Here is a 16,964-nt window from a genome sequence, read left to right as displayed (position 1 = left end):
AGGGGACCGGAAGCCTGAGTCTGCTGTTCTCACCATCAAGCAATGCATCTTGGGTTGGGGGGGCCGAGGGGGGGTCAGTGCACACTGACAGCAGTGCCCACTGCACACCACTTCAGCTGCTGATGGCCCTGCCCCCAGGTCTTGGATGATGTCTGTGGTGTTCTAACCAGGTCCTACAGGTGAAACAAAATGATAATAAAGCAATTTTAATAGTTGCTTTTTTATCATTTTATTTTACTTTTTCACCTGTAGCTTCCAGCAGTGGGGCAATGCTCCTGCGCCATAATAGAGGAGCCGCTCCTGCTTGGACCATTGAACAATGGGCCTAGGGAACTCCAGAGGTACAGCAGAAATCTGACCCCGAGTGTAGTATCTGGCCTCTGACTATGGGGCTCCATTTTTACCTGAGCTGACAGTCTTGGCAGAACTGACAGGAGTAGGTGGACCCTCCCGAGAGGAGTTTTGGCAGGGGCTGAAAGACTGTCCCATGCTTGAGAGCTTGAGGTAGATCACCTAAGAGCACAAATAAGAAGATGAAAGTGAGTTCCACAGAATCTACTGGGAAGATGAATCGCTCTACATTGAGGCAAGAAACCTCAAGAAAAGGGCCACGAGGAGGTTGGTGGTGTCCCAGAAGTACAGAGAATTCATCCTGACTTCAAGACATCATATCTCCTTTGCATGGCATTTGGGGCAAAACAAATATTGGAGCTGGTTGGTGAACCAGTTCTTCTGGCCCCATACGTCTGAGCAGGAAAAAGGAGTTTTGTAGTTCCTATGTCATCTGTCGGTCTAGTGGCAAAACAGAGGGTATGTCAAAGGCTCCTTTGATACCACTGCCAGTGGATGGGACTCCTTTTAAGAGGGTGGGGTTAACATTGTTGGTCTCCCAGAACCCTCAATGAGTATATTCTGGTGGTAGTGGACCATGCCACAATATACTCCGAGGCAATACCCCCAGAACATACACTGCTCCTACAGTAGCTAGGGCCCTACTTGGTGTGTTCACCAAAGTGGGCTTCCCAAAGAAGGTTGTTGCAGATAGGGGCACAAAATTACTCTCTAGCGATCTGTGGGATGAATGTGGTGTTTGTTACCTAGAAGTTCACCACCTCATATCACCCCAGAATAATTGTCTGTGGAAAGGTTCAAGAAGGCCCTGAGGGGCATGATCAATGGGTTGTTTGATAAACTCAGGAGGAGATGGGATGTTCTCCTCCCATGCCTACCGTTTGCCTAAAGGGAGATCACACAAACAGGGGTTGTTTAAGTTCCTTTGAGCTTTTTTTGGGTACCCTTTGAGGGAGACATTGTGCCTGCTGAGAGAGTCTTTGGAAAAGCTTCTAAAAAAACTAAAGGACAGTGTGCTTGACTATGTTCTAGGCATAAGATCTCACATGTTAGAATACTGAAACATGGCATGCAGGAATCTGGAGGCCAACCAGGAGCTCATGAAGGACTGGTATGATCAAAAGGCTGCACTGACTGAGTAAACTTCAGGACAGTTTTTGTGAGTGTTGCAACCTGTAGCTTCTAGGGCCCTACATGACAAGTGGACCAGTCCCTATGCAATCTTTGAAAAGATGTGTGAGGTTACCTACCTGGTAGACCTCAGCAACCCCAAGAACCCTCTTAGGGTCCAACATGTCAATACATTGAACCCTATCATGACAGGGCAGACTTGACCATGTTATTAGTCACAGATGAGAGAGAAGAGGAAGAGATTGAACCAGTGCCTGACCTTCTTTCCAAAAATGTGCAAGATTGGTCAGTGGAAGGAGATGTACTCTCCCCCAAATTAACAGGACTGCAGCCAGAGACTACATTCAGGGTTCTGGGGCAGTTTGCTGGTTTGTTCTCTTTGAATCCTGGCATCAATGATTGGTGTGTGCACCACATTGCCACTGGTGACAGTCTACCTGATGAGAATAAAATGTAGATGTTGTGTAACCAGGTTAGAACCAGCATCAAGGCTAAGGTGGCTAAGATGCTGGAGTTGGTGGTAATTGAGCCTTCTGACAGTTAATGGGCCAGCCCAGTGGTGCTGGTGCCCAAATCTAATCCGCATGGGTAAAGAAGGGTTAAGATTTCGTGTGGACTACAAAAGACTGAATGCAGTCACTAAGACTGATGCTATGTTTTCTGCCTAAACATAATCTTTCAGACTCCTTTTTGCCTCTATAAGCATAGTCTTCCTTCCGGCTTTTAAAACTTTATGCCTCGCTTGTCCCTCCAGAACCATCTTTTTCTCCCTTCTTTTTGTGACCTTCTCTCCAACAAAATGTGACTCTTTCTCCCCTGTTTTGTAACATTGCATCTTTTGCCTAATCGTTTTCTGATTTTGGCCTAAACATAACTTCCTCCCCCACGCACTTTCCACCTTCTCCTAACTCTGCCGAGTGCCACATCCCTCCCAGGAACTGGACTAATTGAGGCAACACCACACCCCAATGAACAGGTCACTGGGCCAGCTCCTTGTGCTGCAAGCTGAGCTCCCGCTAAAGTCTCTAACCGATGTTAGCTAGTTACCTCGCTACTGCTCTCAGCCTCCCCCATAACAACGTTTTCCTTCCAAATAACTTTAAAGTTTTTACTTCCATAAACAGTCTTTTTTCCTGCTCGGACATGGACCTTTTGGCCTTTCTTTTTCAGCCTAAACTTAACCTTTTGCCTCTCTAAACAGTCTTTTTTCTAATCTAAACGTAACCTTTTACCTCCTTTTCATCTCCAGAAATTGACTTTTTTCCTGCTTAAATTCAACCATTTGCCTCCTTTTTGCCTCTATAAATAGTCTTTTTTCTAGCCTAAACATTATCTTTTTGCCTCCTTCAACCTTGTTTTCCTTCCTCCTAATAAAACTGTTGCCTCCTTTTTGCCTCAATACCCTTCTTTTTCACCCACCTATTCGTGACCTTCTCTCCCATCAATTGTGTCCTTTTTTCCCCTGTTTTGTAACACTGCATCTGTTGCCAAATTGTGTTTTCCCTGCTTTCAGCCTAAAGTAACCTCATCCCCCTACTGCATCCCGCCTTCTCCTAACTCCTACCAGCACCCTGCCTCTCCTGAAATCACACTTAATGGAGGCCGCAGTGCAACCCAATTGAGCAGGTCCTGGGCCAGCTCCCCCTGCTGCTGCTGGAGGCTGAGCTCCCTCTCAAGCCTATAACTGCTGTCAGCAAGGCAACTCGCCACTGCTCTCAGCCTTTTCACATAACCTTATCAGTCTTTTTCCCATATAAACTTAACCTTTTAACTCCTTTTTGTTTCCATAAACACTCTTTTTTCTGCCTAAAACTAGACTTTTGCCTTCTTTCTGCCTCAATAAACAGTCTTTTTCCCTCTTAAAATTAAAATTTTGCCTCCATAAACAGTTTATTTTCCCACCTAAATGTAATCTTTTGCTGCCTGCTTGCCTCCATAAACAGTCATTTTTCCTGCCTGAGCGTAATCTTTTTGCCTCCAAATACAATCTTTTTTCCTGCCTAAACTTAAACTTTTGCCTTCTTTTTGCCTCCAAAATCAGGCTTGTTTCCCATCTAAACTTAACCTTGTGCCTCCTTTTTTCCTCCGTAAACATTCTATTTTCCCACCTAAACTTACATTTTTGCTTCCATTTTACTTCCTTAAAAGTCTTTTTTGCCACCTAAACTTAACCTTTTGCCTCCATAAGCCTCCTTTTTGCCTCAAAACCCTTCTTTTTCTCCTGCCTATTCCTGACCTTCTCTCATGCCAATAGTGATTTCTCCCTCTCCAAATTCCTGTCTTCTCCTGATTCCTCCCGGTGTTTCACCCCTGCAAAGAACCCATTTAATGGAGGCCTCAGCACGACTGCATTTAGCAGGTCCCTGGGACAGCTCCCCCCACTGCTGCTGCAGGCTGAGCTCCCACTCAAGCCAGTAATTGGAGTCAGCAGACACCTTGCCGTTGCCCTCAGCTTCTCCCTGTGTGTTGAAGGTGCACCAAAGGCAAGCCAGGACTGTGCCCAGTGCCAGTACCATGGATCTCCAACCATCCACAGCTAATCCAGAGCCGAGTTATCTGCCCTGATCCCACTACCTCACTGCGACTTCTGCAGCCTCACCTCCCCTCGATCAACAGTAGGACCTTTCTCCTGCTGACATTGCCAATTCTCCTCCAGCGTTGATCCAACCCCCCTCAAAATACAGCCAATCCCACTGATTCAAGAGAGTTCCAGTGTCTCTTGATCAACGCCCAATCACTCCACAAATATGCCACAGAAATCTGGGTCATCATCACCTCCTTCACCCCACGTCATCTTCTTCAACGAGACATGGCTCAACTCTGCTTTTGCACTGGACATCGCCATACCCACTTCCATTGGCTACAAGATCATACACTGAGAACGAGTCAACAAACACGGAGTTGGTATATTCATCATCCACAAAGGGCCACTCAAATGCACAGCAGCCACCAATGACACCACCCCCATTATGGAACACCTACATTTCAAACTCAACACAGTCCACTATCAGTGGCACTCAGGCATACAGACCACTAGAGATGTCCTTGCAGACCACCTTCTGTAAGGACATCTCTGACTTCCTAGCTCCACTGGACATCTGCTCCAAGAACTTCACCTTCCTCGGAGAACTCAACTTCCACATCAACAACACAACTGTCACCAACATAACCAACTTATTAGAGAGCATAAACAACCTCGGCCTCACCCAAAACGTCACCGACCCCAAGCACATAGCTGGACACACTCTGGACCCGATCTTCATAGTCAGGAGTACAGCACATAGTTGGACTTTGTCTTGCACCTCTACGCCACTGCCTGATTTCATGGTTTGAGAGTAGGCTCTTTATATTAATCCTCCAGGAAGCTGGCCAAGAAGGACACTCCTCATTTATCTGACTGAACTGTTCCCATGAGGCACAGGGTCAGACTGATTTGCATATGGCCATGTCTGAACTGGGGTGGCAGAGTGGGCTAAAGAACGGTGATGGATTAAACCCAGAACAGTTGACTGGGGGTGAGTGCTTGTATTGTCAATGCTCCGTCCATCATTTTTTTTGGTTTTTCCTCGCCCTTCCTTTCGTCCACATTCCGAGGCCGGCCGGAGCACCAAATCCTTGGTCAAGTAACAGCAGAGCAAAGCCATCAAAGCTCTCGTCCACTTGGGAGAATTGAATTGAATTGAAAATAATTTATACCGCGCAACCAAAACCCTAAGGTGTCAAGGCGCCTACCAAAATAAATCAGAAAAGATGGCAAATCAGACTATGCATATGCGAGCGCGAAGAGACGGGTCTTCAGGGCTTTTCTAAAAAGCTGCAGAGTGGGGAGGGACCTCAATTCCATGGGAAGAACATTCCACCACTTGGGTGCAAGATTGGAAAAGGCTTTACCTCCCCATCGGGCTTTTCGGATACGCGGGACTGATAGAAGAGCCTTATTCGAGGAACGTAAGTTCCTGCAAGGACTATAGCAGGACAGGATAGATCCGATTCCTATAGAGCTATTTTTTGCTAGGGTCCTATAGATTAAACACAGGGTTTTGAACAGAATGCGGTCCTCCATTGGGAGCCAATGAAGCCGTTTCCTGGCCAGCGTGGCCGAGGTGCCCGAGGCAGATCCAGAGCGAATCTGGCCGCTGCATTCTGGACCACCTGCAAGCGCTGCAGCAGGCTTTTATTCAGTCCCGCATACAGCGCATCGCAGTAATCCAGACGAGAGCCCACTAGAGCCACTGCCAGTTGTTTCCTAGCCTGCTGTGAAAGGTAGTGCCTAATCCTCCTCAGTATGCGTAGAACGCCCCAGCAGGTGGCAATAGTCCTGTTTACCTGTTGACACATACTGAGGGAAGGATCGATCACCACCCCAAGATTTTTAGCAGATGCAGCAGGGACAGGACATGCTCCAAGTGAGTCCGGCCACCAGTCAGCTGACCATACCTCCTTCTTACCTCCAAACACCATCACCTCAGTCTTCTCCCCATTCAGTTTCAGTGAATTGTGATTCATCCACTGTCCGACCACCTCCATACAAGATCTAAAATTGGAGGCAGTCGGAGTAACTGACTGGGAGAGAGAGACGAGGATCTGGGTGTCATCCGCATAGAAAACTACCTCCATCCCAAAAGATCTAATAAGTCTGGCAAGGGGGGTCACATAGATGTTAAAAAGGGTCGGACTAAGCGCCGACCCCTGAGGGACCCCACATTGCACAGACAGGGATGGAGATAGAAACCCACCCAGCTTCACTCTTTGCTCTCGCTTGTCGAGGAAAGAAGTGAGTAGAGCCAGTGCCTCCCCCTGAACCCCAATCTCCCTCAGGCGAGATGTTAGCACTGAGGGAGAGAGGGTATCGAAGGCGGCAGTAAGGTCTAAGAGGATCAGGAGGGAGGTCTGCCCCCCATCCACACACATACGGATATTATCCAGTACTATGGTGAGGGCAGACTCTGTACTATGTTCCCTCCTGAATCCATGCTGGGAAGGGTCCAAACAGCCAGAATTTTCCACGAAGGCAGCAAGATGTTTATTCAGATGGATTTCTAACATCTTCGCGAGGGCTGGGAGCAGTGAGATGGGGCGGAAATTCTTTAGTACCCCAGGGTCGAGAGAGGGTTTCTTGAGTAAAGGTCTTACTACTGCATTCTTCCACTGCTGGGGAAAAATGCCCTCCTTCATGGCCCTGTTCATGATGTCTACAAGAGGGGGTAAAAGAGAATTTCCACACTGCTTTAGGATCCTAAGCGGGCAGACATCTAGAGGAGAGCCAGATTTAATTTTACTGAGAAGTATCTCTGCATCCTGTAGAGAGAGAGAGAGAGAGAGGGAAAGGATTCCAGGCACCATACCGGAGACTTCTCCGAAGGGCCAGAGTCCAGGACAGCAAAGGCAGCGGGCTTGGTGGTAACAGGTTTCAGCAACTCTAGAGCGGTATAAATGTCCAGGATCTTAGTCTGGAAAAAGTCGGAATATTGTTGCAGAGCTCCTGTGACGCCATCACCGGATCAGGAATCTGAAGGGTGGTAAGGGAATCTGCTATCCTAAAGAGCTCTTTAGGAGATGAAAGTGAGGAAGTTAGGGCAGTAAAGTAAAGTATTCTTGTTTTGCCCTAATAACTTCCAGTTTATACTTTCTTATCAAGATCTTATGGATTTCCTTTTCCCTTAGATCCCAGCTGGTATGCCATAGACGCTCCTGTCTCCTGGCTTCCTGTCGGAGCAGTCTTAGATGCTCCGAGAACCATGGGGCTGAAGGTATTTTCCTCGCTGAATAACATGGCCGTATAGGGGCCAGAGAGTCCAAAGCCTCTGTAATGATCTTATCATACTGTGAGACAGCCGACTGGACATTGTCCCCCAAGGAAGTAGACAAACTGGTGATCCAGGGTGTGAAGGAACCTTCTGTGATATTATTCAAATTCCTACGTAATTCCGGCTTGCTCGGAATATGTCGAAAACCATCCAAGATCAGACAGGACATAGTGAATGATACGGCCAAGTGATCTGACCATGACAGAAAAAAAGAATCTTTTACTGTCAACCTCCGATCGTTGGAAAAGATTCCATTGAGCGTATGTCCTGCTCGGTGGGTGGCCACTTTCACCAATTGAAAGAGTCCACAAGCTAACATAGCATCCACCAGAGAGATGGTGTCATGGGCCTCTGACAGCTCAAGATGGAAATTAAAATCTCCCAGAACCGTCAAGTTTTCGCAGGCAAAATAAGGTTCAAGGATGTAAAGCAATTTTAATCCTAAATCGGCTCTAGGGCCTGGAGGACGATAGACCAGAAGTCCGTTAAATGTAAATTTATGGGGGCTTGTAAGAGAAAAATAGAGAGCCTCAAAGGCATCCATAGGAACCTTGATAGGTGTAATAAGGCATTGAAGGCATTCTTTATAAAGAATGGCTAACCCACCTCCCACACGGCCCACTCTATCATGTCGTACCAAGCCGTACCCCTGCGGGACTGCTACCACAAGGTCAGGACCAGAGGAGTCCTTTGCCCATGACTCCGTGATGAAAACCAACGAAGGCTTCCTGTCAAGTATGAGCTCCTTAAACATGATGTTATTCTTAATAAGAGGGCGAGCATTGACAAGAATACAGTCTTCATGCCGCGTTTTGACTCCAATATCCCCCAGAGAATATGATCGGTAAGTAGAGGGAGATAAGACAGAGCCACTGGGGCATGCCAGAAAGCAGCCACAGTGCGGAGATGAAAGAAGATCATCAGGAGAGCTTCTATGATAACACGAAAGACTTGGAGGCTTAAGCCTTAGCATCTCCTGTAGCGAGTACCTACCAGTCAGTCTGCCAGCTTCATTTTGGCCAGCCGTCCAGCCCGTCCTTAGCGCGGACGGGCGCAGACAGGCTGGACTCTGGCGTAGCGACGGCGAATGGGGCCTCTTCAGCATGCCGCTGGCAGCGCGCAAAATATCCAAGCACACCCTTCCATCTACAAAAGGTAAGAGGCCACTCGGGGAGTTCTGGCGTGAAGCCATTTAATGAACAAACAGGCATGATGCATTTCGGCATCTTTAGCCTTCCTCAGATGCCTCTGTGTTTTCGGTGTTGTTCTGCCCCCACCTTTAAGTTTCCTGTTGCGCTCCCATTGGTGTGAGAGCCCGCCCCCATGTTCAAATGTGTGCACACCCTTTGAGGCTAAAGATCTTGACCTCAAGTCCCATAATCCACTTGGACAGGAAACGCTGTGCTTGGGGAGAACAATATATTATATATTTACATCCCTAGCAACTAAAGTTTCTCTGTAATTTCATATCTGAAGTTTCCACCTCCAGAAGCAACTATGATATTTCTTACATAACTGAAGAAATAAATATTAAAATAAAAAAGCTAAACTAAAGATAAAGCTAAAACAAATTAGGAAAAAACAATAAAAAATTCGTTTCAATAACAATATTCACCACAAAATATGAGAGTAACCTCAACATATTTAGCGATCCTATGGACTTATTATTAATTTTGTCTATGGTGAGGATCTCTAAATCTGCCGGTAAATAGGCCGCCCAGAGCGAAGGTCAATTACAATGCTTGCAACACACATCTGTATATTTCATTTTTTTCTCTAATTCTGTGTTTGTTGGGGTAACCGCATCGCTGCGGCGGTTATTTTTCCGCTGCGCTGCTTTTTTCTAAAAGCCGCGTTAGATGACGAGCTCAGCTCGTCATCCGCACACGACCACCGTGGCTGATGACGAGCTGAGCTCGTCATCAGCATCGAAGGGGTTAAGACGTGTGTTACACCTTATAATATGCTATGTGGATGGTTCAAATGGCAAGTTTTATACATATAAAATAAAATTTAGAAAATGCCTCTATCTCTTGAGTGGAGTATCATACCTTCTTTGCAGCATTATTTCAGTTCTGACAAAGCAGGTAGGAAGGGGTGATTCCCCATTCTGTCCATTGATAACAGCTGAAGATCTGTGTAATTTGCCCACATTTCATTTGAAACATGGGAGAGTTTTATACAATCATGAATCCAATTTCTCAAAGTTTAATAACTCTATTTCATAATCACAGTTTAAATATGCAAATACATGAAAACTCCGCTTATGGGGGATCTGTTAAAAGTTATCCCCTTACGCATCCCCATTAGCCATATTTTACAATTAGCTGTTTTTGGCTTTTTATTAGAAGCAAGAGACTGGAGGTTGAGAAATAGTTTTCCTTTTGGCTACAGTTCCCTAGCTTCTGAAATGCTGCTTCTGAAGTTGTCTACATAAGGATCTCAGAGGGTTCAAATAATTAGCTGGAAGCAGTCCACTATTCATACTGACCTTTAGGGCGCAATGCATTTAAAGCCTTTTGAAAATCAGTAAAAATAAATAATAATACGAATAACAGTTTTTAAATTGAGTCATTTTAGGTGAGGGTAACAGGTCTTATTTTTACCATACCTGGAAAATGAGGGTCCCTTGTTTGATGTTCTAAAATATGAATCCCTCTTTCTATTCTTTTTTATTTTAGACCCTGTGGAAGAGATAAGCGTTGATATTTCCATGGCTACATCAAAAAAAGAAGTAACCATCACTAAAGATTCTCTTCGAAATACATGTGTTATTGAAATATGCATTCAACTGTAAATGAAATGTCTGCTGTGTTCAGAATTTTCATGTTACCTTTTCGGTACACCGTAGCACTAAGAAAAGCCTTGCTAAGTAAATGTTGTTTCTCTAGTCTGTAATGATATATTTTACCTTATTTAATTCGTTTTCTAAATGCTGTGAGCTTCTTCTTAGAATAACCATAGCCAATATATTTATATATTCTTTCTGAAATTTGAATGTATTAAAAAAATCACAAAATCTCATGCATGCTGCCTTCTTTATCTACCATTAGCCTCCTCACTTGCACTAGTTGTACCGACCTCTCCATCACATTCCCTGCTTGCTCCACCTACCCTAATACTCCACTCCGCTTTCCCTACCCTCTCTTGCATTTTTCTCACAGTCTCGGTCATTGACTAGTCACTAGTCTGGCTAAGTGTTAACCACCTTTGGCTCTTACCTCTAGGTAGTAATTAAATGAGTATTAGGCTGAGCAATCCTCAGCCCCATCTTCAACCTACATCAGGCTGGGCCTGACTCAGATATTCACCATTCAGAGATCTTGCCTGAGGTAAGACTAGAACAGCTCTGATTAATTACTGCACCTTCATTTGGATGAGCAGCCTAGCTGGGGTATGAGGCCTCAGTAATGCTTAGAGATGGCTATGTTTTGCAGGGGGAGCGGCAGATGGCATGTTTAGACTCGTATATTACTCAGCCCATTATGCTTCCGACATCCTTAGTAGCCACGGGATTTGGTCCTTTAAGGCTTATGGGGGAGGAATCCAGTAAAGCGATTACCAAAGGGAAACCATACTCGCCATTAATTCAATAATGATTCATTTAACATATCATGAAGTGAACTCATGTGTACCTTTAAATTCTCTGTAAGGATTCAATTATATTTAGTGAGTTTTAAGCTCTCAAGATAAGGCTTTTGAAACAAAAGACAAACAATTTTGACATACTACATTTCTATACATTAATACACATAAAGACGATCTTCACAGGAGACCATGCTCTTGAATATACCAAACAGTGACATACAATTACAATTCTAATCAAAATGCATCCAGAATAGTGACTATAAAAGAGAAAGGAGAGTTTTACTGTTGTCCTTATTTTCATGGCAATCAATGGTATGTCACAGGCAGGGAGGCGGTGGTTTATTAGGAAGGCTGATTTGACCTCTGAAATATATAAGTTCATTCAATCTCTGCTCCTCCTCATGAATGTGTTTGTTTATAATAAGGGGCACTCCTCCGCACTCCTCTCAAACATTAACTCGGATGCGTTTCGACCTCAAATGGGCGGGATGATACTGGTATGAGGCCATCATCAGGGTGTTTTTCCATTTTGGACTGGACTGCAAATTGACAAAAACAAATGCACTTTAAAAAAGAAGTTGCAATAATCTTTAGTTTAAGACAATTTTTGATGTGTTAATTAGAACATACCCACTCGAGTAATAGGAGTCATTGCCAAACAAATCATGGTTTTCTAAGACTAAGACACCATCAACCAAGTAACTAGAGACAGGTTGAAGGGGCAGGGATAGGGATATAGATGGTTATACACAAGTGAAATGTAGAGATTGACCCATTGTCTCCAATCACTTGGATAATATACTTCAGGGGCCTCACACAAAATGGGATAGTTTGCCGTTGACCTGAAAGACAGAAGAAGGAAATCTATTGACAGTTTAATAAAGGGTACTCATGTACTCACATTTATTCTCATAAATGGTTGTCTTGCAGAAAAGGAAAGTTCCTTTTAGGGTCATGTTTGGCAGCTTCTCCAGTGTAGCATCCTCATGGTTCTAAAAGATGCAAGTCTCTTTTTTGATTGTTTTTTTACCATTATATATTTTCTGCACTTCGGGGTCTGACAATTTGCTGCACACTTAGTGCTTGATTTTATATTTTTTAAAGGTTGCCGGTCGTCTTCCTTCTTCGGGGGGCCTTTTGCAGAAAACTTAAGCCCATTGGTCATTTTTGTCTGTCAGTAAAATTGTGCGGTACTTGATTAGGTCTGTGGGCTGTTGGGAAGTGTCATTTCTTTCTCCCTGATAGGTGAAATAAGTTTTGTTTTGGCGCATTACAGTTGCTGGTTATGCTCAAGTCTCATGATAATTGCGCATCAGTGGTTCCTCCATAGGAGCAGAGGAGCATTGCACCTCCCATACCGCTGCAGAAAGCGTGAAAAATAAAATGGCAATAAAAAGATTTTATTTTTCACCTCGCTGTCGAACAAAGCGGCATATTTACAAACCCCTATTGCAACAGGAACCTCACTTTTTGGGCGTTCACATGGCAATAGGGGTTTTACCTTATTTACAAGGCGGCGTTAAGCCACTTAACATGGCTTAGCGCAGCCTTGTAATTAAGGCCCTTTTTCACCCTATGTGTAGCGTGAAAGGGGAGGGCAGTGGGTGTTGTGGTGGTCGGTCCACCGCAACACCAGTGATTTTGACTCTGCCCCCTATTTACAAGGGCAGCGTAATCAGGAGGCAGCGTCAAAATTAAGACCATGGAAAACCTGGTCTTAACTTGGCGAAATGTGGAGAAATGCTTTATTTCTCCTTGTTTTTGCTTTTTTCCATGTGTGCTGCTATGTGCAGCACACATGGAGAAAGCAAAACGCCTTGGATTTTTTATGTTCAGGAAGGTGATCCTTCCTGCACATAAACAAGCATTAAGCAGCACACATATAAGTGACAAAATGGCATTTCAAGATTGTTTATGTGCAGGAAGGGGGACGTTTCTGTACATAAACAATCTTTCCCTGCATGCAGACACCCTTGCTCTATGGTACAAGAGTGCCTGCGTTGGTGCTACACTGCTAAGTGTTCCACCAGTGCAGGGGGAAATGCAGGGCTGCAGCATATCCTTGTAAATATGGTGCTCCCTGCCTTTCTGAAGTGGTGGAGCATGTTGTTAAGCCAAGGAGGCTAACGACACACCAAACCACTTCTCATGTAAAAATCCGCAAAGGATCAAGGCGGAGCTAGTGTTTCATTGCTGCTGATTGGCAGCAATGAGGAGTGGCAGCTTCAGCTTGAAGTGTGCATGTCAGTTTGGCTGGCTGTCTTGCTACGGCCAGCCCGACATGTGCAATTCAAATTTCTCCAACCCAGCTGTCCTAAACAGAGCAAGCACAGGCCTCCAGTGCCTTTCAGAGAGGTGAGCCAGCCTTCTCCTGTTAATCCAGACGCTTCACTCATGCTGCTTAACATTGTTAACAGCATAGGAGTAGCGTCTGGAATGGCTATGGTAGGTGGCTGAGGGACCTCGCGCTCGACGGAGTCTCGTGCTAGGGACTGGAGAACATCGAGGACATGCTGCAGGCTAAGGTAAATGAAACTTTATTTTTTTTCTGTGTTAAATGTTCATTTTAATGTATGTTCGTATAACACTCACCATTTTTGTATGTCACCAACCACCACTGTAATTACTTCCCTCTGATCCACGCTACAGTAGTGGAAATTATATGTTCATGGAACCTAGGGATACAGGATTGATCTATTTGGCTAACTTTGGGAATACTAAACAGCTGCACCAATGAGAAGGCCTGCAATCTTTAGAGGAAAAATACATTCCACATATATTTATAGACGTCATAACTTCTAGGGAACAGTATAAAAAGTGATATTGTGCTCTCTGAAGTAAAATATACTCAACATACAGCAAATGTAGCTGAGGGATCTGTGGTCTAATCTGTTACGAGTCAAGCAATAAGAAAAAGACAAAGGAAAAGACAGCGTAAGGCCTGCAACTAAAAGACCATGGGAAAAGAAACAAGCATTTGTAATGTGGTAGGTGTCGCACTTGTTTATTTGTTTGTAGTGGAGTGGATGTATGTTGTATGTAATGGTAATATGTTGTTTGTATTGGAATTATTATTTGTTCAATCAATCAATCATTTGTAAAGGGCAATACATACCCGCAAGGGTCTCAAGGCGCTGGAGGGGGGGGGGGGCTACAGATGGAACAGCCAGGTCTTGAGTATCCTCCTGAAGGTCAGCAGGTCTTGGGTCTGTCGTAGGCTCAGTGGGAGGTGTTCCATGTCTTGGCAGCGAGGTGGGAGAGGGATCTCCCACCGGTGGTTGTTCTTCAGATGCGCGGGACGGTGGTGAGTGAGAGGTTGGTGGAGCGTTGTTGCCGGTTGGGGATGTAGAAGGAGAGCCGTCTATTGAGGTAGGCTGGGCCGGTCTTGTGGAGTGCCTTGTGTGCGTGGGTGAGGAGCTTGAAGGATATCCTCTTGTTGACGGGGAGCCAGTGCAGGTTTCTCAGATGTGGCCGTGGCGTGGTACGTCGAGGATCAGTCATGCCGAGGCTTTTTCGATGCGTTGTAGTCGTTTGATAAGCTTTGTCGGGGCTCCCACATAGAGGGCATTTCCGTAGTCGAGTCTGCTGCTGACGAGGGCCTTGGTGACTGTATTTCTTGTATCTGTCAGGATCCATCTGTAGATCTTGCAGAGCATGCAGAGGGTGTTGAAGCAGGAGGAGGAGACGGTGTTGACTTGCTTGGTCATTGAGAGAGTTGAGTCGAGGATGATTCCCAGGTTGCGTGTGTGGTCGGTGGGTGTCGGGGCTGCCCCCAGTGCTGTCGACCATCAGGAGTTGTCCCAGGTTGAAGGGCTTGGAGCTGAGGATCAGGACCTCCCCCTTGTCCGAATTCAGCTTCAGACGGCTGGTCTTCATCCAGTTAGCGATGGCCTTTGTTCCTTTGTGGAGGTTGGCTTTGGCAGTGATTGGGTCCTTGGTGAGGGAGAGGATCAGCTGAGTGTTTTCGGCATAGATTATGTTGAGGTTGTGCTGTCAGGCTACGTGTGCGAGCGGGGCATGTAAATGTTGAACAGCGTCGGGCTGAGGGAGGGTCCCTGGGGTACACAGCAGATGATCTTGGAGGCTTTGGAAAGGAATGGGGGAGGCAGACACTCTGGGTTCTGCCGGAGAGGAAGAAGGTGGTCCAATCCAGAGTCTTGTGTCGGATCCCTGTGGCGTGGAGGCGTGTGCATAGTGTGCAGTGGCAGACAATGTCGAAAGCGGCAGAGAGGTCTAGGAGGATGAGTGCTGCGGTCTCGCTATTTTCCAGCAGGGTCCTGATGTAGTCAGTGGCGAAGATGAGGGCAGTCTCTGTGCTGTGTTTGCTTCGGATTCCTGACTGGGAAGGGTCCAGGATTCAGTTTTCTTCGAGGTATCAGGTTAGCTGTCTGTTGATGTTTTCCTCGATGACCTTGGCCGGGAAGGGGAGCAGAGAGATGGACCGGAAGTGCTTAAGGTCTTGTTGAATTGTGTGAGGTGGAATTGTGTGATGTTTAGTGTTTTGACAACGAGGAAAATCCGAGACCTAGAATAGACTTTGCTACACTGAAAAAAACGACAAAGTGTCACCAGGTGGGACATCGGAAACGCGAGTGTCCCTATAACCCTGAAAACGGAGAACTGGAAGTAGAGGAGGAGGAAGTTCAGACCGTTCCAGTCCAAAGGGCGACGGTACCAAAGGGTAAGGTGGTCAAAGGGGGGACTTTGGCTCCTCGAGCCCAGTTCCCTCAACCACCAAAGATTGCGACAGGGGGAAAGATCTATAGATAAATGCCTCTTTTAGTAGGAGGAGAAGAGTGTTACTACGTTGATCCACTAACTGGACGGCGAGTGAGTAGAGAGGAGGACTGTACCCTCGGGGCAGTTCTAGAGGTGGACCAAAGGGGACCGTTTGTTGAGGCTGAGGTGGCGGGGTGCCCTACGACATTTTTGGTAGATACCGGAGCTACTCGATCAACTTTGAGATCAGCAGGGGTTCCGGATCTGCCAATGTCAGGGGAAACAATTCAAGTGGTAGGAGTCGCAAATAGAAGAATGACTAACCCTTTGACGGAACCAGTGTTAGTGAGAATAGGAAAATACAGCGATGAACATCAGTTTGTAGTATGTGATTCTAGCCCTGTGTGTCTGTTAGGAAGAGACTTATTGTGCAAACTAAATTGCACGCCTCAGGGAGTAGAGGTACAGACTATCGATGATGATGCCACCTTTAAGGTTGCCAATTCAAAGGTATGTGTAGAACTGTATCCTACCCTGACGGTGGAAGAGCTTCCCTGGGACTTAAGGGATACTTTGTCAGCTGAAGTATGGGATTTCACTGGAGAAGAGATAGGATTGATTAAAGGAGTAGAACCAGTGAAAATCATGATAAAACCAAATGTTGAATATCCAAGAACGCCTCAATACAAATTGACCCCGGAAACGATTGCAGGAATAAAACCCGTGATCAACTCCATGATTAAGCAGGGAATACTGAAGGAAATCGTGGGTAGTCCATGCAACTCCCCGATTATGGGTTTGCAGAAATCTAGCGGGAAATTTAGAATAGTACAGGATCTCCGAAAGGATAATAACATAGTTGTTTCATGTTGTCCAGTGGTACCGAATCCATCAGTGATATTGTTTCAGATACCATTCCAAGCTGAGTGGTTCACAGTGATAGATCTTTGCCAGGCTTTCTTTTCAATTCCATTAGATGAGGAGAGCCAGTTTCTTTTTGCATTTAAGCTGGAAAATCGCGTCTTAACATGGTGTCGTATCCCACAGGGGTATACAGAAAGCCCATCGATTTTCAACCAGCTACTGAAGAAAAATCTTGAAAGTCTAGTACTGCCACAGAACTCAGTTCTAGTTCAGTACATAGACGACCTACTTGTTGAGTCAGAAACAGAAGAAGCTTGTAAGGTAGACACTATCGCCTTGTTGAACCATTTAGCTGAAAATGGGCATAAGGTGTCTCTAAGCAAATTGCAGTACTGTCTGACAGAAGTACAGTACATGGGTCACCGAATTGAAAAAGGAAAGCGGAAGGTGTCTACAGACAGGATAGAGGCGATCATGAAGATGAATTCGCCTACGACACAAAGA

General features: G+C 45.5%; 1 protein-coding gene across 1 annotated transcript in view; it reads left to right on the top strand.

The window, feature by feature from the left end:
• The window catches only part of LOC147734873 (lectin-like), an 86,609-nt gene extending 76,297 nt beyond the window's left edge, over positions 1-10,312 (top strand). Inside the window, exon 5 of the mRNA XM_086953658.1 lies at positions 9,971-10,312. Within this exon, the coding sequence (XP_086809784.1) occupies positions 9,971-9,995 (25 nt within the window). The 3' untranslated portion in view covers positions 9,996-10,312. The remainder of the gene's footprint in view (positions 1-9,970) is intronic.
• Positions 10,313-16,964: the final 6,652 nt, after the last annotated feature.

Source organism: Lissotriton vulgaris, chromosome 1_2 (genome assembly GCF_964263255.1).
Source record: "Lissotriton vulgaris chromosome 1_2, aLisVul1.2, whole genome shotgun sequence".
Taxonomy (NCBI): domain Eukaryota; kingdom Metazoa; phylum Chordata; class Amphibia; order Caudata; family Salamandridae; genus Lissotriton; species Lissotriton vulgaris.
This window is presented reverse-complemented; position numbering and strand designations above follow the sequence as displayed.